General features: G+C 40.7%; 1 protein-coding gene across 4 annotated transcripts in view; it reads right to left on the reverse strand.

The window, feature by feature from the left end:
• Window positions 1-26,654, reverse strand: part of LOC141911129 (FERM, ARHGEF and pleckstrin domain-containing protein 2-like) — a 119,701-nt gene that overhangs the window by 75,712 nt on the left and 17,335 nt on the right. For all 4 annotated transcript variants that reach the window (XM_074802095.1, XM_074802094.1, XM_074802093.1 and 1 more), the window contains exons 3-5: window positions 1,227-1,331; window positions 431-552; window positions 144-241 (exon numbers count right to left, since the gene is read on the reverse strand). In XM_074802095.1, coding sequence (XP_074658196.1) covers window positions 144-241; window positions 431-552; window positions 1,227-1,331 — 325 coding nt within the window. The remainder of the gene's footprint in view (window positions 1-143; window positions 242-430; window positions 553-1,226; window positions 1,332-26,654) is intronic.

The following is a 26,654-nucleotide window of genomic DNA, read 5'->3' on the forward strand; positions in this document are numbered from 1 at the left end:
GTGCAATAGATCTTGAAAAGATCACATTCTTATCCCCCAATGAAGCGAATATCAAAGGGTAACATCAATACAGATAACAATGAGTTTAAGGGGTATCTAAATCAAATTTGTAAGTCAAATTTGTGTTTCATTCGACTACATACCTTGTGCGATATATGAGGCTAATAAAGCAGATGTATTTTCTGTACACGGCATAGCACCAGAAGCAAGGTCACGTTTGACTTGGAGGGCAAATAAATATCTGAAAACACAAGAAAAAGTATAAGATATAAGTTTCTATTACTAAAGTTTTTACGATCAGGACCCGGTTCTGACAGTTCTCAAACATTAGATCAGTAGATCAGTGGAATGGCGTGATGCTGTTGTATTCACTATTATCATCTGACTGAATCGTCACTTACCACGGTACATGATATATTCGAATGCTTACCTTGTATATTCCTCCTCTAATAGCCCCGGATCAGGAGTATAAAATTTAACACTAAATCGAAAATTCAGCTCATTCGGCGAGCCAACCTGCTTTAGGATCGGTTTATCATGGTCCAGCCAACACTGCAAATATATGGACATAAATCAATGGATAACTCTAAATCTGAATACACTTTCTTTTTTCAACTCTTAACCCGTGGAGCGCCATTCATTACGAGATGGTTTCAAGCTTTTTTTTTCCAGGAGAGGCCAGAGAAGAAGAAACCAAGCGACCAAGAAACTGTGGGATTGAAACATATGAACCCCGGATTGATGAGAGACCAGTGTAAGACTGACTGACTGGTATGACCAGGATTCGAACACATGAAAACTACTGACAGAAATTTCTGCAGACTTATAACCCCCACAAAATCTGCACAATTTGAAAGGCTGAAATTGCCCACGTAGATAGATGCCAAAATGGCCGCCATATCTTAGAAGTAAATCGCACATGCACAATACGATGGAATACCCAATTATGTTGTAAGATTCATCAAAATACAGCTGAAGACCAGGGAGATTTGCTTGTGCAAGATTGACATGCTGAATGCAACAGCTGGACGAGGGACGAGGGATAGACGAACTGACTCCAATGTATCCACTTACTTGATCGCAGGGAGGGGGTATAAAGTATTGACAAGACCAGTGGCAGATGGCATAAACCACTGAGACACTCACTGAGACACTCACTAGGACACTCACTGAGACACTCACTGAGGCCTCTATTTTGTCTGGTTATTTCACTAAGGCATACATACCGTAATCCCTTCAGCGTGTATATATTCTAAATCAAAATAATCAGCTTCCAGTAGCTGTAGCTTTTTCAGTACCTCTTCATACAACACCAGCCCTGTTGCCTTTTGCTGCAAATAAACCAGCAAAAAAAAATTATTAGAATTTAAGATAAAAATTGACACTCCTATCGGAAATCAATTGAAAAATCGACTTCATAAAACTAATTGAAATGAACTAATTTCAACTCTAAATCTATTTCGCAAATACTGAAAAACAAATTACGAAATATTATCGGTTATTGGCGTTCCAAAACTAGGAGACAGGAAGAGTGACAGCTGTAACGAGAGGATCAAACGTTACACATCTGCCACAACCTTATAATATAGAAAATCTGAAATCAATCCATTCCACATTCTGCGTGGCACGTTCGTCTCATATATACACATAAATATATTCGCAACAACATAAATTCAGAGACAGAATCGATAAATCAGATAAACAGATAACCGGACATCGCTGTCTTATAAACTCAGCCATTGTTACAGTGTCGCAGTTCGAACCTTGACATTCTTCAGGTATCTTTCAGGTATCATACATTCTCTTTCCAATTTTAGATTAAGATCATAATCGTCGGCATTTTTCGATATCAGTCATACATTCTCAATTTCTAGATTAATCGTCCGCAGAAATGCTACATCAGCATCGACACCAGATAGGGCACTTGGTTGTGCGTTGTCAAAATTAGTTCAATATAGGCCTATCAATGAACTTGGAGCTGAATTCTTTTAGGCTCCTGAATGCGCACATTCTCGCAGGACCACTACATATACATAACATTCATTTTCTACGCAGTGTTTGAAATAGTTTTCATTCGTAATTGTTTTATTAATGAGAAAAGTTCATTCAATTTCAAATGAAATGTAGAAATGAAACGGACCTGGGACCTGGTTCCGCAGTTTTCATCAATTAAAAATTTCACTTATAACTTACAAGGAATTGCTGGACTGGGCCCCAGTTTTATGGTTTCAATTTGACTGAACTGCGGCATGAAGACATGAATGAATGATTTTGGAAGTATCTGAGCAGTGAAGATTCATTTCTTCACTCACTTTAATTCCGGACACAGCTTGATTTTTGGAAGCAGTTTGAGGCGAGTGGAAGGCCGGTGGGATCCGGGTCAACTTGATCCTGGCCAAATCATCTCCGTGTGATTGCAGGTAATAGATCAGACCCCTCAGGCGTTATGGTATCAACTTTTTCATATAAGTCACGAAAATTATTACGTGTACTGAAAGTATACGGTGCCAAAACCGACGCGAAGCAGGAACCCAGTAATATCCCGGGAGACCGATGATTCTCACTTAAAACGATAAAACCAAACACGATTTGAAGAATCAATTATTCATCATAAGATGAAGTTAATCAAAGGCCATAGAGCACGCCGGCATAGCAGCATTGCCATATGCGGCCATTTTGTGGTATAATGTGGCTGAATGAAAAAGTGGTCCAGGTCCGGTTTAAGGTCTTTGGATATTTTTAGACAGAATTTTTGTTCCTCACACTTCATGGATTTAAAGGTTACAGTTTCGGGACAATCAGCCATATTGCAATCCGTATTTACATTCTCCAGACATGTATCATCGTAATTTCCATAGAGTAACCATGTAGATAGGTTTTGATAACGATAGAATCTCCGTAGTTCAAGTTGTTTAATCGGGAAATTTCCACAGTTATAACAGGTTTCCTCGACAAAATCATATGTATTATGAATACTTTTTGCAGGGAATACAGAGCCACCAACACGATGGTACTGCGCAGGCGTTGGAAAGTAAAACGCGTTGACTTCTCGGTACTGGTCGCAACAGTCGGCGGTTTAGTGATCACTAGTTTTTATTTATCTACATACATTGGTCCGGACCAGCACATTTACTTGGGGTAACTATACAATATCTCGCGTCACAAAGTGACCAGGAGGAAGATTTTCGAGCTAAGGTCAGCCATGCGACTCGATGCGACATGATTCTCCGACGTCCTCGTAATAACTGCTATTTTGCGTACGCACTGTAGAGCTTGAAACTCTGGTGCAAGGCTGAACGCAGGGATATCTATATATTTTCCTTGGAGTTATTCAAATGATTACTCCAAGAAATTTCTTACTGAAGCTTTTGAATAAATACACACCTTTCAAAGTTTATAAGTCAGCCTTTTACTTAATGTAAGCCGCTATCACGCAAGCATTTTTGGCCAACTGTTCACAGGTGTGCCAAATCATCTACGTGTGATCACGACTAGCATCATTTGTACCTAATTCTCCTTTTCACATAGGCTAAAAGATGATGAACAATATCACGGAAACGTAATGGTAAGAGAATATTCACGAGACTTTAAACGAAAAGACGTACAGAAAATTGCGCGTAAGGCCGACGAGACCGGAAAAACTGATCGCAAACTTTTCATTCCTGAACCGACTTTACAGAAATATCTCCTCATCGAAGAGACGTGCGATCGATACGTCGAAAGTTCAGCCGTCGCGAAACCGACGCTCGCGACTCCGTTTAAAATATACGTCTACGACCTGCCGTCGAAATTCAACTACGACCTCGCGACGTGCGTGCGAAAAAACTGGGGATACTGCTTCGATTTCGGTAACTGCGGAATGGGTCCGCCGATGCATGAAACGGCCGATATGTCCGTGCACGATTCTCACATGTTCGCGCTCGAGGTCATCGTACATCATAAACTGCTATTGAGTCCGTACCGCACTTTAAACATATCCGAAGCTGATGCTTTCTACATACCGTTCTACGCCGGTATCGCGTGTCTGTGCCACCCGCAACAATACTCAGCGTTGAACACGTTGTTCGCCGATTATTTCCGCGTGTTGGACGCGTTGGCGCCGTTCGCCGCGCGACGCCCACACTTTTCGACGCTTGGTAAAATCGAACGCGAACAATTCGGACCGTCATGTCCGTATCTGAGCAACGCGTTGAATCGCGACATTGCGTTCTTCGCGATCGAACACGAAAACCGGCCGAACGTTCGCAAACGTTACTCGGTGGAAGCACCGGTGATCGTCGCGCCGTATCCGTCCTACGCGCATTTCAAACAGACGCACGGCGCGTTCGATTTTGCCGATTTAAAATCACGCGTGAATCGAACGTCGTTGGGTCTCGTCGATTCTATTATGTCGCGACTAGCGAACGGGCGCGACGACCCGCCGCCGCCGAGGAACTTACCGATCGATCACCTGCCGAACGTCGCCGGTCGAAACGTTTTCGCGCTGCTCGCCGCTAGCGGGCGCCGGTCGCATAGCACGCGCGAAATCCTGCAACCGCAACTAACGAGAATCACGCTCGGTTACGAGGAATTCGTCGCGCTGAACCGCATCGACCCGCGTAACCGCGACGACGAACGTCTAAAATCCATCTGGCTCGTGACGATCGAGTGTTCGAAATTGCACAAGAATATTACGTTACCGTGGATGCGACGCGCGCGGTTCTGTTTACAGCCACCAGGTGACTCTCCGACGCGTAAGTCGATTTACGACGGACTCGTCAGCGGTTGCGTGCCGGTGTTTTTCGCCGATAAGCCGGACGTACGCGTCGAACCGGTCGTGCTGCCGTTCATGAGGTTTCTAGATTACGCCGATATATCGGTGACTGTCCCGCACGACGTATACACTAAACACCCGATACGGCGTATACTCGAAGCGATACCGAACTACGAGGTCGAACGATTGCTTTCGAATATTCAAACGGTGAAATCGTTGTTTCAGTATAGTTTACCGTTAAATAACGGACCGCACACGGATGCGATGGCTTTACTACTCGAGGATATTAGACTACATTTCCAACTTTAACGATTTAACATCGATTGTGCCTTTTCACTGCGCTATATATAGTCACGGTGGCGCCACTTTCCACCGATTTACAAATCACCCGAGTTCTCCCTGATTTTTTCATGTGATTACACGAAATTCACTGTGTAAATCAGATTAGTGATCGACAGAATTATTAACCAAAGTCCCTTTTTCCTGTTTTTTCCATTTTCCCTGATTTGTGAGTTTTCCAGGTTTCTAGGTTTCAGTATCCACCCAGAAGTGTTCATCAACGGCCTTCTATTAATTCAAGAAGCATTTGACAGCCTTGAAATACTGTGATATCTTGTATTTCTGGTTCGATAACTTTTTCCACACTTATTCACAGTTTGATGTTTACACTTCTGTCAATGGCAATAACACCGTTCTCTACTGGCTGTTGACGATGCTGAACAATCCTAGACTCTCGCTGCGAGAGCCAACCATAAGATATTGTAGTGGCAACTAGCGCAGCGCCGTGTCAGTATTTTCTACCTGTTATATTGTCCGATTTGATTGAGACCTGAGACGAATTTCACAAGACCAATCAAATACATATGATGGACATACAAATAGAAAGGACCAATCTAATTTACTTCTGCTCTTGAAGCCGATCTCGAGACCAGTTATTAGACTTGAGAGGCAACTTTTGCTATAGTGCAACTGGGCTACTAAATGACTCACTAGACCACCAACTCATCAGATCCTGCTTTTTCACTATAAACACGAAATCTGCCTTTTACTTTAGTGTAAATGGAACTGTAACCGTAAATTGTGATTTTTGCTCGATAGCTGGACTAATGAAAGCCGGCTGAGTCAAAACCAAGTAATGCCGTTCTAACCATCGGAGTGTGCTGCCATCTTCCTTTAAGAAAGCACAGCTTTTTAAATGTAAGGTTGAATCGATATGATACTAGTGGTAAATGAATACTCTCGGCGCACGCCGCCGGTATTCTATTAAGATTACAACAGCAGCAAGAAATTTGCCTCCTTGAGATGCTAAATTATTTCATGTATGAATAAGCACAGCAGCAGTGGTGGTGTATTAATGCATCCCCAGACACCTGTATTTGTGAATTTCATCTACGGCAAAAACAAATCAACGTGGCATAAAATTGCTACGATAAAACAACGAGCTTATTAAAAAGTTAACAAGGCAAAAAACATAGATAAGAAAGGAGCCAGAAAGAAAGGTGTAGTGGCCGAGTGGTTTAAGCTTCGGTCCCTGATCTAGTTAATCCAGGGTTTATGGGTTCGACAGAGTTTCTTGGTCGAAGGTTCTTCTCTGGTCGCTCTCCCCAATTCGGAAAAATGAAACATTGAACCCTCTCATAATGTCGTGCATGGCACTCCGTGGGTTGAAGGAATAAAGAAGTTTCCAGTTTCTAGGTGCCATTTTGTGGCCGTCCCTCGAGGTCCCCATTTTTGCGATAATTTGCGCTCATTTTTAAAACATAAGTTTAGATTGAATATCATATCGTTCTGCAGTCCCTTGCTCGATTAACTTAATTTATACACCATTTTAGAGGAAATGAAATGCAGATATTTTACCAGTGATTCTTGAATTTTCTTTATTGAAAAAAAAAACAGTCAGGGAACGTATCACCAGCCAGTGTAAATCCAGAATGAAATAATTTCATGTTAATATATATAGATATGTGGTCAGCTCTAGTCATTTGTAATCAAACACACAGTTTTTCATATCGTCGAATTCTTTTTATTGATTCAACACAACGTGATAGTAATCGATGTGAAACTTGATGAATCTAGAATAAAGGCCGATGCATTACGACTAATCCTTCCTCAATGACGTTGCGTTCATCACTCATATTTCTATCGTCACATCTCTGAAACTGATCTCTCACTACAACCAGTATTCATATATAGGACTATTATACGATCGACGATGAATAAATGATGCATTAAATATTGCCGTGATATCCAGTGTAAACATTCCGCGAATATCACTGAGCCTTATTGGTTTTGAATCGTGATTTATCCTAAATCTACAACTGGGGCTAGTTTTAGAGACTGGTATTATCTTAAACACGGGGTTAGCTCAATTGAAAATGAATTGAGTTAGCCCCCGGGTTAAAGATAATACCAGTCCATAAAACTGAACCCTGAGGATTCCCCATACTAGCTGGCCAACACTGGGAATTCCCATACTAGCTGGCCAACACTGGGAATTCCCATACTAGCTGAACAACTGAGGATTCCCCATACTAGCTGAACAACTGAGGATTCCCCATACTAGCTGAATGACTGAGGATTCCCCATAAAGCTGAACGACTGAGGATTCCCCATACTAGCTGGACAACTGGAAATCCCACACAGTGTTTTCCTTGTGCTGGATTAATTTGTACAGTATGACATTGTGGCTTTCAATCTCTTGAAACTAACTGACAATTAAGCGAAATTATCGTATAATCTTCTATTTTCAACATAAGCTGAATATGAGCAATAGACCAGCATTGATGGAATATTGACATCCACTCTGGTAGGGGCAGCAGATACTTTATATTGGGGTTGCTCAGAGGTGTGGATGGAAAAATGAAAGGGGTTGCCGCCCCTTCTAAAACCGGCTGGGGAGAACACTGCCGTACTAGCTGAACAACTGGGGAAAAATAATGTAACAGTGCAATGTACAACGGACATATACCTCACAGTGCAATGTATCGTTAATCGCAATCAGACAGGTGTTGCCATCTATTAATAGAAAGCTGAACTACAGATAGATCGCACTGGTAAGTCCATCATACACTAAGCGTCAGCATCATAGACCCAGTAGTGACTGGGATTAAATCTACACTCAATCAACAACTGTAGCAGTCGATAGAAACGAAATCTTCACCGTTTCGCCCGCAGCAACCGATAAAAAAAAAACGGTCAGTTACTTTTCATTTATTTACGAAGACGACGATGACGATCCCGGTTGATAAATCAGTAATCGCGGCCATCACCTCACCGTCGCAGCGGTAACCGACGGTGATGCTGCGACAGCGTTGCCGACGGCGACCGAACGACAGTGTTGTATAACTAACACGAACGGTCGCTGTAATCGTATTTACGGGGCGGTAATCACGCACCGCATTGACGCGCACAACGTCTTCAGAGCCGCCGGGCGACACACTCCTAGACTCTCTCTCTCTCTCCTGTCTCTCTCTCCTGACTCTCTCACTGAGTCTCTCTCTCCTGACTCTCTCTCTCTCCTGACTCTCTCTCTCTCTCTCTCTCCTGACTCTCTCTCTTGACTCTCTTGTCCAATCCTGAATCTCTCTCTCTTGACTCTCTTGTCCAATTCACCGAGATATTCCTGACCAACCACACGTGTACAATCGTTTAATAATGTATCGTGTATACAAAAAACCGAATGATCGAAAAATCATTTATCGTCTTTCTTACTTGTCCTTCAGTTCACACAAGTTGCGAGTAACGAGTGCTGCAATCAACATCTAACCGGTAAAATAGCGTTAAGTCAATCCCATCGATTTTATAGCTACACATCAATTGTCATATGGGGATAGAGTATCTTCTGGCAAGGATATAAGTGGAACTTGCTTGTGGCTATGCACCGCAGTGCAGATATGGATTTCAAGATATATTTGACAGAAAGCAAAAATTATTCATTATAGTGCAGTATATACCACAACGCGTTGAAAGGGTTAAAGCCGCGGTCCTTAAATCTCTATTCCTTAAAGCACATAGTGAGCAGTGAAAGTAAGCCGTGTCTGTCATGACTACTGGGAACGCGGAATCGGTTATTTACGCATTGGATGTGTTTACTGCTGACTTAATGGTGACGATAAAGTCTACCTAAGCGACGCATCGATAGAAAAAAAATCTAATGGTTTCCGAGATCACGAACTATCGAAATCCTCTCGTTGCAGATGGACTGAGCAATGTAGATGAGGGGATACTATAAAACACGGCAGACAGACAGACAGACAGACAGACAGACAGACAGACAGACAGACAGACAGACAGACAGACAGACAGACAGACAGACAGACAGACAGACAGACAGACAGACAGACAGACAGACAGACAGACAGACAGACAGACAGACAGACAGACAGACAGACAGACAGACAGACAGAGAGACAGAGAGACAGACAGACAGACAGAGAGACAGACAGACAGACAGACAGACAGACAGACAGACAGAGAGACCGACCGACCGACCGACAGACAGACAGATAGACAGACAGACAGACAACATGAACGACAGACAGACAGACAGACAGACAGACAGACAAACCGACCGACCGACCGACCGACCGACCGACCGACCGACCGACCGACCGACCGACCGACCGACCGACCGACCGACCGACCGACCGACCGACCGACCGACCGACCGACCGACCGACCGACCGACCAACAGAACATGAATCTAGATGGACAGAATACTGCAGATGCCGAGAATTCTGCCAACTCGCAGACCAGCAGAATATCTAACATGTTTTATCACGGTGACACGTAACGTGTCCCAGTAGAATCGAGTTGATCAAAACTCTCTTCCTCATTCGATGATATATATCTACAAACAATTCTCGAATTACGTTCTACGGCCACATAAAAAACTTCTCATATTTTCCGCTGGGTCCCGTATCAATGAATTATGCTTTCTATAAATCAAAATTCTTTTCGTACATAAATCCAAAGCGCCTCGTTGTCGTAATGAACATTTCATATCTAACGAAACGTTTAGAATTCATTGATTATTCTGAACGTACATTTCTTTTGTTCATGATTTCGAACAAATAAAATATCAGTATATCTAAGGTGGGCGGAGAGGAGGGGGGAGGGGTGGTGATAGAGTGGTACCAAGAATAGTTGACTAATCAAAATACTAACACTGAGACTAACACTGTATTTACCGATGTTTCATCAACAAATTAAAAGAAGCCGACAGATACACACAAACATAGACAAACAGACAGTATGAGAATTGAGGTCTCACGGAAGCCCAGAGAACCAATAAAACGCTCGGCAGTTGATGAGGTATGTAATTACAGTCGCTCGGAAGTTAAAGGGTTAATACGATCAACTATTTCTATATTACGAACAGTATTTTGCCTGACCACGTTAAAGCTCTGCGCAGTAAATATGAGGGAAGATATCGCCATCAGCCTACGTCGATTGATCCCCCCTCGGTAAACACATTATCAACATCGTCGTCTTCGACGACGTGGACATTTTTAAAGCACCGTCCGTTCGTGTGCGGCGCATACACGGCGGCCGATCACCGACGACAACCCGTATCAGAACCGAGTACGCGAAAATTAGCCCGATGATAACAAGACTGCAGGGCCCAGTTGCACAGTCGTGACTTAAGTCCAAAAGTAGTCTTAAATCTTAAGATTGGTCTTAAGTTGTTAGATTGGCTACGGAACTAAGTTGGTCTTAGACTGGTCTTAAGTCTAAGCCATGACTATGCAACTGGCCCCAGAACTTTTGAAAGATGAATCCCCGTGGATTGCCGATTTTCGTTCTTGAGCAAAAAGCAACGTCGGCTTCCAACGCGGAAAAACCGCGCCCCCGGAAAGCCGAGCCGCGGGGCTTATTTCGCCATTCGATTCGAATTAATTTCGCGTTAATTAAACGAGACCGTTCTATGCACGTGCGGTGAACTGGAAATTCAATTAACGCCCCGAGACTGGGTTAAACAGGCGTATATCGGATTAATCTATAAAATATTCCACAGGAATGATGTTAGGCGATAATGATCAGGTATATCCGTGTAATACATACATATTATATTCAGTTTCGGATAAAACGCGCAAAAAAAGTAAATCATGTAAAGTATGAATACTTTGCCTGGGGGAGAAATAGAGGGTCCGAAATATATCGACCGTAGAACTATAGGTTTTGATGCCTGATTAATTTCAGCCTGTGCCAGCATTTTCTATGATTTCTAGCATTTTTACAAAATTCCCTCATTTCTAGGTATAAGTGGCCATCCTGTTCTATCGCTAGACGCCATTACGATATTAAGCAATTATTCGATATGAATAAAAATCGTATCCTCATTTTTGGTTAAAATGGTGGTCGAGTCAATGATGGTTAAGTGGATACGTGAGGAGTACTTCAGTCGAGCGGTACTACATCATCGACGTCTACGCTACAAGTAATAACCAGCCAAGTATCTGTCCATCTCTTCTCTCTCTTTTCTTTCGGTCTGTCTCTGTCCATCATTCCTCTCTCCTCTCTCTCCTTTCTCCTCTCCTTATAGTCTGTCTCTCCTCTCTCCTCTCCTTACAGTCTGTCTCTCCTCCTCTCTCCTCTCCTTACAGTCTGTCTCTCCCCTCTCCTCTCCTTACAGTCTGTCTCTCCCCTCTCCTCTCCTTACAGTCTGTCTCTCCCCTCTCTCCTCTCTCCTCTCCACTCTCTCCTCTCCTTACACTCTGTCTCTCCCCTCTCTCCTCTCTCCTGTCCTTACAGTCTGTCTCTCCCCTCTCTTCTCTCTCTCCTGTCTCCTGTCTGTTCACTCTCCAATGAATAATCCCAAATAAGTGAATTTCAGACAGTCGACAATGAGAGAAAACGCGATTTAGTTTACCGTGAAATCGTCGCAATGTCGTAGATTGATCGGTTCTGCGCCGCAGATACAATCGGCCGAAAGGTAATTGGGCGCCGTAGACGACCATCAATCACTGTGAGCCAATTACGACTGACTATCTAAAAGTGCACGTTTCTCAACTCGAATATGAATACGGAGATAAGTTCGTGAATATCGGCTGCAATGTGTAGACTGAGAATACAATGCGCATATCTTAAATACCATGTGTACACCCAAAATACAATATATAGACCAACAGAATACACTATGTATACAATGTGTACTTCCAAAATACCATGTGTAGATCCAAAATACAATATATAAACCAACAGAATATACTGTGTAGACTGAGAATACAGTGTGTACATCCAAAATACCATGTGTAGATCCAAAATACAATATATAAACCAACAGAATACACAGTGTAGACTGAGAATACAATGTGTACATCCAAAATACCATGTGTAGATCCAAAATACAATATATAGACCAACAGAATACAATGTGTAGATCTTAAATACAATGTGTAGATCCAAAATACAATATATAGACCAACAGAATACAATGTGTAGATCTTAAATACAATGTGTAGATCAAAAATACAACAGAATACAATGTCTAGTAATATACCGCATTGCAGTATCATGCATTAGTCACAATGGTATATTCTAAGTGCATACTGGTGAGGTTAGTTTCAGCATATACTGACAGTTTTTCAGGTACAGTTTCTGACAATCGACTTTCTCTCTCTCTCTCTCTCTCTGTCAACTACATTAACACGTATATTCACTTTGACTGATTGTTTCCTCTGTTTCTTATATGTTGACTCACTATGTGCATTCATATATATATATATATATCACATCGTGTCTCATTTCAGTCACAAAACTGCATTCGCTGAAGATAGTCACCTCGGGTCAGTTGAATAGTTGAGGTTAAGGACAGACCATCATGGCTCTACACTAACAACTGGAGCCAATTATACGCTCAAAGACGACACCAATTATGCAACTTATGACCAGTTCAAGCTCCTTTTGGTCTTACAGCAAATTGTACGACTTAGGACAAATCTTGAAAATTATGACCACTGGCTCTGGTACCAGTGGCCCTGGTACCATTGGCTCTGGCGCCAAAATCAATTCTACATAAGAAACAGCCGCACAATTGAAGACTGCAATAATTTTTTTGACAATCAGACTTAGTTGTCCCTAGTATCCATAAGCTACGCTCCTATTTAGGTGATTATATATATATATATATATATATATATATATATATATATATATATATATATATATATATATATATATATATATATATATATATATATATCGTCGTATATATATACGAGGGCTAATGAATTTGATTATGTACATGAAATGGTCAATATAGTCGAGGTTAAGTCGGCGCTGAATACTGAAAGTTGATTGGTAATCGCCGCAGTCAACATTCTTAACGGTTTTCCGATCATTACAGATGAAATTGTTATTCAAGAGACCGGCGCGTAGCTGGTTCGCGGTATTGATTATTCTATACCTATCATTGACGATGAATATGTCCATAATTGACACGTCACATTATTAGCTTCGGTACAGATAGATTTATAGAGATATAACTATATAATAATCAGACATATATAATAATCAGACATTGGACATTCATGGGTCGGTCGAAAGATTATGTGACCATCATTCATTCACTGGTGACAAGCAATGTTTAGACAAATGACGTATAATCTTATTCATCCTAATTCAATTGTTGGGAATCAAACACTCTTACATTCTACAAGTTCCTTAACCCTTTCAGTGCTGGCTAATTAATACCCTTTAGTGCTGAAGATAATTTGAAAATTCTGAAAAATTCCACCCTAGTGTGTTGATTAATGGGAATAGCACTATAGTGCGTCTACACCCTGGCGCGGTATATCGTTAGTTACTAATATTTCACTATGTTTGACAGGTGCTGCCATCTTTCAAGAGAGATAATTAGTAATTACTAAATAAATCAATACACCGCAGTGCGGTGTACTAGCAAAATCCATCACTGATTCGTACACCGCACTGTGGTGTAGACGGACTGAAAGGATTGGAAGATTAAAAGTGAAATTGATTACTGAAGAATTAGAAATAAAAGACCCAACGTTTCAGACTCTTTCTATTTATTTTATTCATACCTGACGATGGTCTCTAGAGTTCGAAATGTCATCTTTTGTTTTTAGTAGATTCATTATCATTCTCCCCGTCAGAGTGTGGAGATACAACAATCTCTTCTACATTTCAATCAAAATTAACTTTTCTCTAGAGAATCCAAATACCGAGTGGAAAAGTCAATCTTACAGACCTGCCTTTCTTGGTATTTACCTTTATAGTAATTTTCACCACAATTTAACATCTAGTAGTTTCACCACAATTTAACATCTAGTACTATAATGAATAGTAGTTTGATCGATTATGAACTAGTAATTGTCCTGATTTTGAGAGTAATCTGATATTTCTGGGAGTGATTTAGCTCTCAACTGGCAGTCCTAGTCAGTTCTGATATTATCCTCTAGAGCAACTCGTCCGGTTGAAAGTTAATTGACAATATTGGCAATACAAACCTGATCTGAACGCTCGTCACGCCAGCGCGTAGCGAATTCCCTTTATACGAATTCACAATTTTCACGAATATTTTCTCAATCGAATCGATTCGAATCGAATGAAAGTTAAACGAGCGTTTATTATTCGAACGTCGCGTGTATTCGATTGTTATCGAACTCGACGTCGAAAACAAATTTCGTCGTCGTCGTCGTCGTTTAGCCGATTGGTTGCTAAACGATTTCTTTACGAGGTTCGGGTAAATTATCCATGCCCGCTAAAACGTTCTCGCAATATCGAACGCAGAACAGCACGCGCCGACTACGAGAATACCCGATCAATTCTGATATAAGCCGTTGAAAGCTTCGAATAAGCTGAACAGCAACAGCAGCAACAGCAGCAGCAGCAACGGAGTCGACGATTGGTAAATCCATCAATTTCTAAAAAAGTTTTGTTCATATTTTCTCCTCCCCGAGCAAAAATAACTCGAATGCTAATGTCTCTTCGTTCATTAGTAGGATTCACATTACTATGGGAGATCTGATTACCTTTGATTCGGGACGATAAAAAAAGGACTCAATCAACTGTGGCAATTGAGGATACTTCTGCGGCAAGCGAGGATCCACCAGTAGCGCTCAAGTATGATACGCAATCCATGTTGGATTTCCTCTAAAATTCCATTAATTACAAACAAATATCACGTATGAACTTTTGAAGAAGAATCTGAATTTATCAAGACATGATCTACCCAATTCTTCTAAAATTCATCGAAAATAAACTACATTTTCAACCAGCATGTCCTTTTGATAAGGACGTTATCTGGTGGGATAGCTGGCGAGACAGGGTCCTCATTTGAAAAGGAAATGACCTATTGGAGGTGCCGTCAGTTCCTCAAGGTCACCACATCAAGTCAATTTTGAATAGGAACAGATTCTGTGGCCACCGAGATACTTGAAGATGATTCTAGATCCCTTTTCCAAATGCAGTGGAAATACCTTTATTTCTACATGAATTTGAATCACACATATTTCATAGGCCTACTCAGAAATATACTGACATAAAGTACATACGAAGAGATTTACGCTATAACAAACCTTGACTGTACTTTCATTTGAGCGGTTGCAGAAAAATCAGTCACAGAAGTTGAACACGTGCCGAACATATCGACCAAAAGGAGGATAAACTTTGAGAAAAAAATCGGCATTCTTGTGAATAATTGTAGTAAAGATATAAGCAATACGGTGGTTGATTTTTTGCAGTTGTTCGGAATAAAAATGAATATCAACCACCGAATATTCAACAGTTTATTCATTACAGACATGTTTCACTCGCGCACCTTCTAGTTTCTAGGTAGAAGGAATAATAAAAGCCCTGCAGACTAAACAGAATACTGAACCATGTGGCTCACAGAACGAACCAAAACATTGTTGATAATTCTGCGCTGAAGTGCTGAATATTCAGCAAACAACCACAGGCAATTTATGATAAACCTGTTGTATACAAAATAGGAAGAGACTAAAACTTGGTGAGATGCTTTTACACTGTTCTCACAAGCCCACTCTAAAAGGTGGATACCGTACATATTCCCGTAAGGCACAACATGGACGTATTTACTATCTAAACCTAAGTCAGGTAGACTAAGATCTGATCCGATCGCCGGATCGTAAACGGTCAAGTCTGCTATCTTTTGATCGGGGACCTTTTCGAGACGAGTGTACTTACGACCGAGATGGATTGGTCGCATACCGATCGTAAGCCGAATCATAAGATAAGAGACTTTTAGACTCGGCGATAAACGAGTCATAGTCGACCCAATTGTTGTTCTGTTAATTGAAAGCTAACTTCGACATTGACTATCACACTTTTAAAGGGTTGACCAAACTGTTCATCACCTCTAACATTTCAATGGCGTCAAATCTGCTGAAACAAACGCAACACATGCAGCACGGCTAATATGTTGAGCATCACGTTGAGCGGCACCAGCAGCATAGTCTGCTGCCATTGTCGTCATCACCCTTGAATAATAACTCAACCGTAGATATATTCTCAGCACGCAATGCTTTTATAAACAATAAAGCATTGGTTTATTGGTTTAGATAAAGACTAAGGAGGTAAAACAGCTACAATCATATGACAATGCTTTATAAAATCCGCCGCTGCACGCGTCTACGCTTTGATTGATGAATTAGTTTAGCTGCATTAGCAAACCAACATAAAGCTATTTTCCGCCAGCATTCCAACAGTGTGACCAGCAGCAGCTAGACGTGCTTAATCAATATTCAGTTAATTAATTCTAAATTAACTTATGTGCGTGATCTTTGATCTGTTGGACCACCTGTTGGATCCTCACTTGCCACAAGCGGAATAATCAATTGCCATAGTAGTAGTTGATGCCCTACTACACACTAGCGACACCTGGTAGATCCTCACTCCCACAAATGGAATCCTCAATTGCGATAGTAATAGACACCCTGTATACTGTTGGGGATCACAGCCAGGTGGATCAGTGGAACATTTGCCAGCTATCACAGCACAGTGTAATAGAGGCTAGAGACTAGAGAGACGCAGTGGCCGAGTGGTTTAAGCTGCCAGTCACTAGCCTTGTCAATCCAGGGTTTATGGGTTCAAGCCCTGGTGGCGACCCGGTTTCTTGGTCGAAGGTTCTTCTCTGGTCTCTCCCCCCCCCATTGGGAAAAAGAAACATCGGATCCGCTTATAATGCCCTGCGTGACGCTTAGCGGCTACGGTCGACTGACGAGTCCTAATTTTCATCAGTTTCGAACCGAACCATAAATCTTTGCAAACATCGACAAAATTGATGAATCTCTTTCTTCTCAACGCGATAGCAGCACTAGCCGTATGATTGATTAAAACGGAGTAAAATATTTCTCTATCGCGAAAAAAATATCCCGATATCAATATCTACACTCGACGGCGGTGATCAAAGCTTGAGATCGCAGTCAGGCAAATATATATATATATATATATATATATATATATATATATATATATATATATATATATATATATATATACCGAACCACCGTCATAGGGATCGTCTAGATAACAACACGAGAAACCAATAAAATGCCTCAATGTTATATTAATAATCAAGTGCCCTTCACAGTCGAAACCACGAGTATCATCCTGATAACTGAAAATTTATCAAGCCCTCTTCGTTTGATATTATCGAGTATTTTCATCAACGACGTCCTATTGCAAATATTGAGACGAATTTATCTTTCTGAAGATATTATCGAAAACTGAACTATGTGTCCCTATCTGAACACCGGCCCGCAATGAAAAACGGGAAGTTTAATTTCGATAATTGAAGAGTGAATTCGAGTGGTTTCTGTTTCGGTTCATTTACAAGCAATCTTCAATCAAGCCCGAACCGTCCTCTGGTTGGAGTTTATTTTTCTTCGATGCCTTAATAGCTATAAGGGTTTAAGTTCACACATGTATTCTGTGCGTCTTAGAGACGTATGCTGCGATCACATTCAGCGTTTTTGGAACAGAATAACTGAGACATTGTTCTATTTGTTGTATCTCGATGGTATCGGGTAGGTACGTTTTGATGTTCACCCAGTCCGGGCAGCAATTGTCTTAGCAGAGATCTTTGATCCTAGTGTACCCACCCACCCGGTCATGAGCATTCAAACTCAAATATACAAGGTTCAAATATAGTTTATTTGCGACAATCGGTTTGGTGAAACAGATTTCTGGTGTTTCATATCACGGTTTTTAAAAACGTGTAAAAATATCGTTCATGTCTCAGCGTCAGATATTGAGACTCTCGGTGAAGTTTTTTACGTTGATTTATTCAGCTCATGAATATACGATTAAGTAAACGGTGAATTTTTTGTCATCATTACTCGCTATTCATGAAAAATACGAGAGGAAAAAAAACGGCAGTTTTTTCGACCGAACTCATTCCATCATCGTCGAAGTCTCCCTCTCTCTCTCCCTGTCTCATCCGCGATACGTTTCGACGTTGCCGTGGTGATAATGGATTCGTCTGCTACCGTAACCATGGTAATGAATTGTCGAACTCTAACCCGAGTCTAAAGATCGATGTGCCCAGGTAGAATAAAACGACGACGGCGATAGGATTTCACCCCGAGTGTATCTCACCGGTAACGTTTACGTTCGAAAACTGAAACCTGCACGACGTCGCGATTGTCGCCATTCGAACAATGGCCGCTAGTCGGCCATCTTAAACGTGAATCTTACGCATGAATAGGCGTTATCACCTCCTTCACTTGCAAATGAAAATTGTACTTAAGTGGGTCTTAAATTCGATTAAATGTAAAATCCTACAATTTTCATTGAACTAGAAAAATGTTTAACAAAAATCAGCGTGCGCTTAATTCAGAACAGGCCTGGAATGGTCTTTTAGGTCAGTCCGTTCTAAAACAGAATGTACCAGTTCGGCACGGACGTTTCGCTAGTGCGGACACTTGGACTTGGTCTGTTCCTAATAGGAACGGGCCAAATTTAGACCGTTCCAACTAAAGAGGCATGAACTGCAGGAATAGACGACAAACCGCTCACGTGCGAAGGGACGATAAAGAAGAACTAATCTTGATCAAGTAGGTAAAAATATATGTGGCGGGGATTAAGAAACTCCCATTCGAGGGCTTTAAGTCGATGTATCGGAACTTAATTATCACATGAAAATGCGCACTCGTGAAATTAGAGAAACATGACAACTCATAGTCTAAAAGTGTCATTCGACAGTAATAGTAATAGCGCTTCATTGAAGCTGCCTGAAGATATGTTACTACTAGTAACAATTAAGCTGTCAACTTCGTTTCGGTATGTTTGAGTGATTCGTTCATCAGAGATTCATCTATGAATTATTTACTATTGGCTGACTGGTCGGCTGTCACCCTGATTTCAAATCCGTCACGCTAATTGCCTGCACGCAACACGAAACTGACGTTCGTTTCTCGCGAACCACTTGTTTTCGTAGCCCGAGAAAACAATGGTGACGAGCAGTAGACATCGAAGGAAAACTCGCAAACTGAGCTTTAGCGCAACTAGTTCATTAAATGCTGTAACGTTTGAATCCATAAATATGGCTGCAAAGCAGCAATAGCGGGTTTTCTGCACAGCTGGCTCATAAGTATTTGAAATAATGGGAATTATAGCATTTTTGTCTATCTGGGAGAGGCAGTTTTTAGCCACCATTAGCACCATCACCAGAACGCTGGATCAATGAAAGAAAAACCTCTAAGTGTTTTCCAATAGAACAGTTCTATTTGATTGAGTTGATAAACTAGACTAGGTCGTTATATACCGGCATGAGACACAATTGTCATAGATTCTTTACTAATTATTCCTAAAAGAAGCTCTTTTGGTAGAAAATAACCCTGAGGCTGACTTGGAATCATTCATGGACTGTCCTTGAAACATTACTGGCAATGAGAAATTCATGTATTCATTGTATTGTTAGGAAGCCCAACTAGTTAACACACGTGACTGGCCATGACACTGGACTGGTCAGCACAGCTGAATTACCACACAAACCACTAGTACTTCCAAACTCTATACAGGTCTTGCAGAGCCATTTGGCAACTAGTCACCACACCTGACTGGCCGTGACATCTGACTGGTCAGCACAGCTAAACTACCACACAAACCACTGCTCCCATTCAAAACAAACTTCCAAACTCTATAGAAGTCTTGCATGTGATGTCACAGTTTGCTAGCCAACAAGTGTTGAAGAACTGTCATATATAACAACAATAGATGATCAAGGGTTTCACAAACTACGAGGGTCTGTCACATAAATCAATTATTGCATTAAAACCACCAATATGGTGCGTGGCCATATTGATTCAGAAAACAGATGGCAGCAACACATACAGCACCTGACCCAGGTTCAAATCTTGGAGTGACAATGAGCTATAGGAGCCATGTTTGGGATTGTCTCTTTGAAATATTTCATGCGGAGTTCTCTTTCAAAGTAACCGTAGTTAGTACCCGCTGATAACTGTGCACAACCGGCATCGGATAAGGGGTTTTAGTAAACCGTAAAGTCATCACTGTTAACAACTGTACGATCAAAAGGCTCTCTATAAGTGACAACACACATTAGACTCTCTCATTCTCTCGTAGTATGATATCATCGATTTCCTGTGCTTTAATTAAAGTCAGGTTCATGAATTTTTAATAACTCTCCTCAGCGCCACAATCTATCTTCGCTATTCATGCTGGCAAAGAAAAAATAAGCGCGTAAAAATGGAATAATCAATTGATCGCCGGCTTGCGGGTCGTCGCAGATGATGACATCAGTTGTTTTAATTACAAGGTGTACGGTATCAGCAGCGGTATCGGCAGCGGCTGATAGGATTTTATAAATGAGGATCAGAAAGTGGAACTATGTATATACCACCACAGTTCCCACAGTATCCATCGAGCTCTGAAAGCAAACGAGCATTTCTGAATCACTGAAATTACTTGAACGTTCCTAAATAGTCTCTATTTTTTTAAATTCGAAGCTTGAGAATGGCATTTTCTGGAATATTCATGAAATTTTCAAAAAAATGTGAAAAAAAAATTTTGCAACTAAAAATATGCGGAACTTGGATTTAAAAAAGGGAAGAATCATCCACACCTCCCTGACCGCCCTCTGGTGACGCTCATAGGTGTACAGCAGGGCAGCGGAGAACTGATATTGCTCGGATCAAAGATCTAAATGTTACCACAGGACGAGGATACCGGTGAAAGACAAAACTCTAAACACCCCGTCGCCTGCCAACCATGAAACACAAACCACCACGCAGCGCCAACACAATGTATAAAAACTTGTTCCCTGTTGGTTTTCAATTTCTTGAAAATAATATAAATCAAAAGATGAACTAACACCGATTGAAAAAACAGTCATATGATCCCCCTCCGCTTTTTTCATTTACGATTGTGTAATCCAATAACTAACACTCTGGTAGATCAACCCACTTTAAAACCTAGCACAGAAAATACAAAAATGGACAAAATGTTCTTCAACCTTGTAATATAGCTATTTCCAGAATCTCAATGTATCAAATTAGGCAGCCAGAAAAATTCATCCCAATCAGTCGCTTGCCGGTTCAGACTGAATGGAAGATTGTTTGGATGAACCGGAACCGAATTTCCAATAATGTACTTCTACTTAAAGATATTTTGTTAACTCAACCGCCGATCACACATCTATATCTGTACTTCGATTTCCGATTTCAAAATCAAACCCCCTGTTTCGCTCCCGGCAGGTGTGGTGGGTCTGTAAGGGACACTCAATCGAAAAATCAAACAAAATTTACCAGCCAAATAAATAAATAATGGGGACAATCCCTATTTTAAGATCAAAAAACCTAGCACAGGTAGACTTATTATGTAAGATTGACAATTCATTTGTCTCACTCAGGTTGACTACAACTCGATCTTCGCCAAGTCATGTGACGCAACACTAGTCGCTGATTGGCTACAATGTTAAGATCAGTAGTAGGATCCAATAGAAGTCTCATGTCATAAATAAACTCATATCCAAAAGTTTCCAATTAAAAAATTGACTGCTTACGATCTTAGTCGACCTGAGTTAGGTTTATGTTAATAAAACTCTATTCGTTTCATCCACCCAATGATATGACGATGGGGTCTGTTTTTTATTTTGCATCGGTATTAAAGTGAATGTCACCAGTAAACCTGTTATAGCTGATTTGCAACTGCGCTTTTACTTAAGCATTTCACATTTTCAAATGCTCATTTGCGTCGGGGAAATCGAATAGATTCTATTACTAGCCACCGTCAAAATACATGGTTCAGGTGCCTATAGGTAAAAAAGCCTGAACTTATAATCGATAATTGACCAAAACTGATTATCCACTCAATTTGCTTCGAACGGGTAAATTGGTCCTCAATACATTGTGACTGCATTTCAGATTTCGGAGATGCCTTCACCGCGGGGTTCGTTTACATCTGTTTAATTCCCATCGTTTCACCAGTAGTAGTAGCAGTATTGGCGGAGTACGAATGATTTGACGGAATGATTTGATGACTGTGCTGAGATCCGCGCCCCCCCCGCTATCGATGGCGTTTAAATGGATAACGATGCATAAATTGACATAGTGACAATTGATTCATTTCTCTCTTTTTTTCTTTCGCAAATTAAGCCCCTAAGGAAACCTCTCTCCTCAAACTACAGCCAATTGCTGATACGCACTAGACGATGACTAAATCGTGACTAACAATAAGGATGTGATTTTTAAAGAACATTAGACAAAACACCTACATTCCAAAAGACTACATCAGGGGAGGGGGTGTGGGGGGTTACATGTTAGTTTTCAGTGAATCACTCATATTTCGCTATACAAACAAAATATCTGAAGACTAAGCCAGTGAAGATTACACCAGTGCCAACTCTACCGGTATTGCGGCGGGTAGCTTCACTGACACCAGTGCCAACTACCTGTGCTGCTGCGGGTAGCTTCATTCACTGACTCATACATATCATCAGAATACCGTGGGATAAAACTCATCACTCATTCAACAGGTATCTTACAATTACAGCTTAATCATATAAAACGATAACAAATCTATAAACGACCTAAAGCTCGCTGTTAAAAGAATTATATGCATCACCCGCGGAGACAGTTCGCGGAGAGCTCGGTTTTTAATCGCGGTCTCCACAGAGGTTAGCCCATGGACTCTAGTCCAAGGTTAGCCAAACCTTTGACACCGATCAAACAGATCTAGACCAGTAATGCGACCTAGTGATGAAAGAACCAGAATGATTTAGTTATTCGGTGAATTTATAGACTGAACTTACTACAATCAGCATTAAGCATATATTTTATGTACAATAAGCAGGTGTTAACCTTGTTAAATGGTAAGTATGATCAGGCAGATCTTTCATCCAACCATATGTGCCCTGATTAATGGCCGCCTCTTAAAAATATCAACAACTACTGTGATTAGCACATAATATGTAGTTATGACGTATTATATCACATCATGTGAGACGAACTGATCTGAAGAAGAAAATAACGCCACCAACTTCTGGAAGGCCATGTGTACTAAAATATTAGTTTTTTCGATGTTCCAATTTTCAAACTCAAAATTTCGTAAACAAAAAGCACAATGAAACTAAATCGAGAAACAGAAATGTGATTCTGACTTGTTTCATGACTGTGTGCGCGAACAGAACTGAGTCATCGAAATATGTAAACAGAAATCTTTATAACAGGGTTGTGCCACTCACTGCCCATTAACAAAACCCCTGGGCCCGGTTTTATAGACTGGTATTACCTTTAACCCGGGGACTAACTCAATTCATTATCAATTGAGTTAACCCCCGGGTTAGAGGTAATACCTGTCTATAAAACCGGGCCCAGAGTTTTTCCCAAATTTTGCCATGTGATTACACACAATTTTACGAGTGAATCAAGAGAAATTTCTAGGTTTAAAATGTTACAATTAATTCATTTTTCATCGAATCACGAAATGATAAGGCAACGCGCCGTCAACCATAGCATAATCCAAATTCCCAGAGTTTTCCAGGTTTCCATCATTTCTAGAAGTTCTCCAGGTTTTCTAGGTCAGTGGCGCCACCGTGTACCGATCTCGCGGCACGCACAAGGCTGATAGGCCTAGTCATCATCGACGTCATCAATATTCAACGACTCTCCCTTCATATTCAGCCGAGGAATAAACAAGGCCACACCGGGCCGCACGGGGCAACACCGGGCCGCACTGGGACACACCGGGCGGCACCACAGTTGATTAAACATTATGTAGTGTTAATTAATACGTAAACCCACACGGGAAACAACGAAGAACAACGTGGCGACAATAAGACGTTTTTTGCGTTGATAAGTTATTTCTAGAGGGAATAAAATTCCGTAGGTGATAATTACACGATACATACGGCGCACACACAACATACATACTTTATAATAATATTATCATTGTACATATCATTAGTTAGTTGGATAAAACTGTGGCTGTTAAAAATACCACCAAGTCATCCATACTTATATATATATATATATATATATATATATATATATATATATATATATATATATATATATATATATATGTGTGTGTGTGTGTGTGTGTGTGTGTGTGTGTAGAAGTGGTATCCTACTACAACCCTCATCAGGTAAAACACTATATATAGTATGCAATATTTAATCGAAGAGGAATTTTAAGGTGGAAAATATATCTATCATAGGAAGGGTGGCTGAACGTTTATAGGTAAAAGTTTGTTTCGATGTCGGCACTAACCAATTTCTACCTCAAGAAAATAACGCACGGACATATTCCCACAGACAAAAATACCATCAACCAACAAAATCCCAAATAATTTCGAATACATTACTACAACATTTTATGATACACGATGATATGAAAGAGAGTTTTTAATTTGAACACTCGTTTGAGATTGTGAGGTTTAGTCGGCCAGACAGCTGAGGAAACATTTACCAGGAGGCATTCGGCGCGTAGATTTACACGGAGACACGCGACGAAGATAGAAGCAACGAACAAACAAACGAACGTGATTATCTTTAATTTCCGGACGACGACGCCGCGTCTTCCTACAGTAACCAGTGCAGATAGCAGACGGTGCTGGTAATAAATCCGCCCTGATTTATGACATCATAAACACGCATTAACGATATGTACGATCGAGGCTTCTTCTTCATCTTCTTCCGTCGAGAATCTTCAGTCAGCGACGGCGCACAAATCTCATTACGCACGGCGATCGGAACGGGCAAACATCGCAGACCTCTAACAACACGGGACAATATACTAGTTCAATTAGGTCGCTATATGTCGTATTAGGTCGGCTTATAGTTCAATTACTGATATATATATTATCAGCGTGGTACCGAGATTTAATAATTCGTTCGCCCGGCTTCTAATTAGATGAAGCCTGGCCACTTTCGTTAAAATTATCGTCACTCACTCGAGCAGCGGGGTGGGTCGACATGTCGAACAGAACTGGAATACTATAAATGACTAACAGTAAGTTAGTTATGATTAGTGAAGTGATACAAAGTCGCCATTAGTACGCCCCAATAATTCACGAGTCTCAGCGGAATTCTCATAATCTAGCTCACAAAATCCTGTTGCAATTATTGAATTCTAAATCCCCCCATATTAGTTATAGTTTGCACACTTCAGATCTTATCACCCCTCCCAACTCCCCAAAGTAAAATATGACGCAAAACTCGTGAAAGCTCGATTTTCCGTGAAAATTCCCACTGGGTCTGATTAGAAACTCATGTTTGATACCATAATTTTGAATATTTTGCGCGGTTAATTATTCACTTATTGATTCTGTTTTATGCTTATTTCATGTCATATTTTCTTACTATTCTATTAGTTTTGTTATAATTCTGTTCACTGATTCGTTTGACTTCTCAATTTAGTTTATATATGTTCCATTCTGTGACATTGGCTTTTGTCAAGTCTATATTCCAAGTGTCTTGTTTGAATTGTATGGACATTGAACAACGCCTGGTCAGTAACCACACCTGACTGACTGGTCAGGGACATAGCCAAAATATAACTAGAGATGCCTAATTCGATAACTACACTCAAACACGGTTACCCAAATATGTACAAATTTTTAAAAATTTTTAAATCGAGAATTTATTTAAAAAATATATAAAATACACTACGTTTCGATCTCACCCTAGAGATCATCGTAGGGCGAGACCGAAACGTCCTGTATTTTATGTATTTTTTAAATTCTCGATTTCTAAAATATTTTATTTTGTACATAGTGGTTTTATCTTATGAAGAGATGCCTCTCTAGTCTTCGTGTACGATGAACATCTTCAACGACATAATATTGAGTTAAAACTGGAGTTTCTTAAGCTCGCAAAAGGGGCCAACACTCCAGAGACTGGAAATTCTCGAGATCGCTAGAGGTCATCACAAGAACACTACTACAATATATGTATTATTATGAAACCACAACGTTTCGGCTGTTGACTAACAGCCATTATCAGGTGGAATTATAGACAATCCTTCGCCACCTGATGATGGCCGTTAGTCAACAGCCAAAACATTGCGGTTTCATAATAATAAATTTGATCCTATAATTTTAAATTCGAAGTGTGGGATTCCTTTATTTATCTACGGTATACACGGATTATAGTGTTTATTCGACAACTAGTACATGTATTGCCTTTAAGTAGCTATTATCAATGAAGGGTTTGGTTATCATTACGATCTTGTACTAATTCATGTTGGGGATTATTTGAAAGATATCTCGTCAGTCGGTCGGTTGGTAGTGTACTGAACGAACGAACGAACTGTGCTCAGTCTATAATTGATGTCTACTTAGTCATTGGTTATACCGCGCTGGTAATCGATGTAGAAAACATTTAGATCCGAGATGATACCGGTAACGACGACGTCTTATTCAAATAGTAGCGAGCTTCTCGAGCGATGACGACCC

The sequence above is a fragment of the Tubulanus polymorphus genome, chromosome 9, assembly GCF_964204645.1.
Source record: "Tubulanus polymorphus chromosome 9, tnTubPoly1.2, whole genome shotgun sequence".
Lineage (NCBI taxonomy): Eukaryota > Metazoa > Nemertea > Palaeonemertea > Tubulaniformes > Tubulanidae > Tubulanus > Tubulanus polymorphus.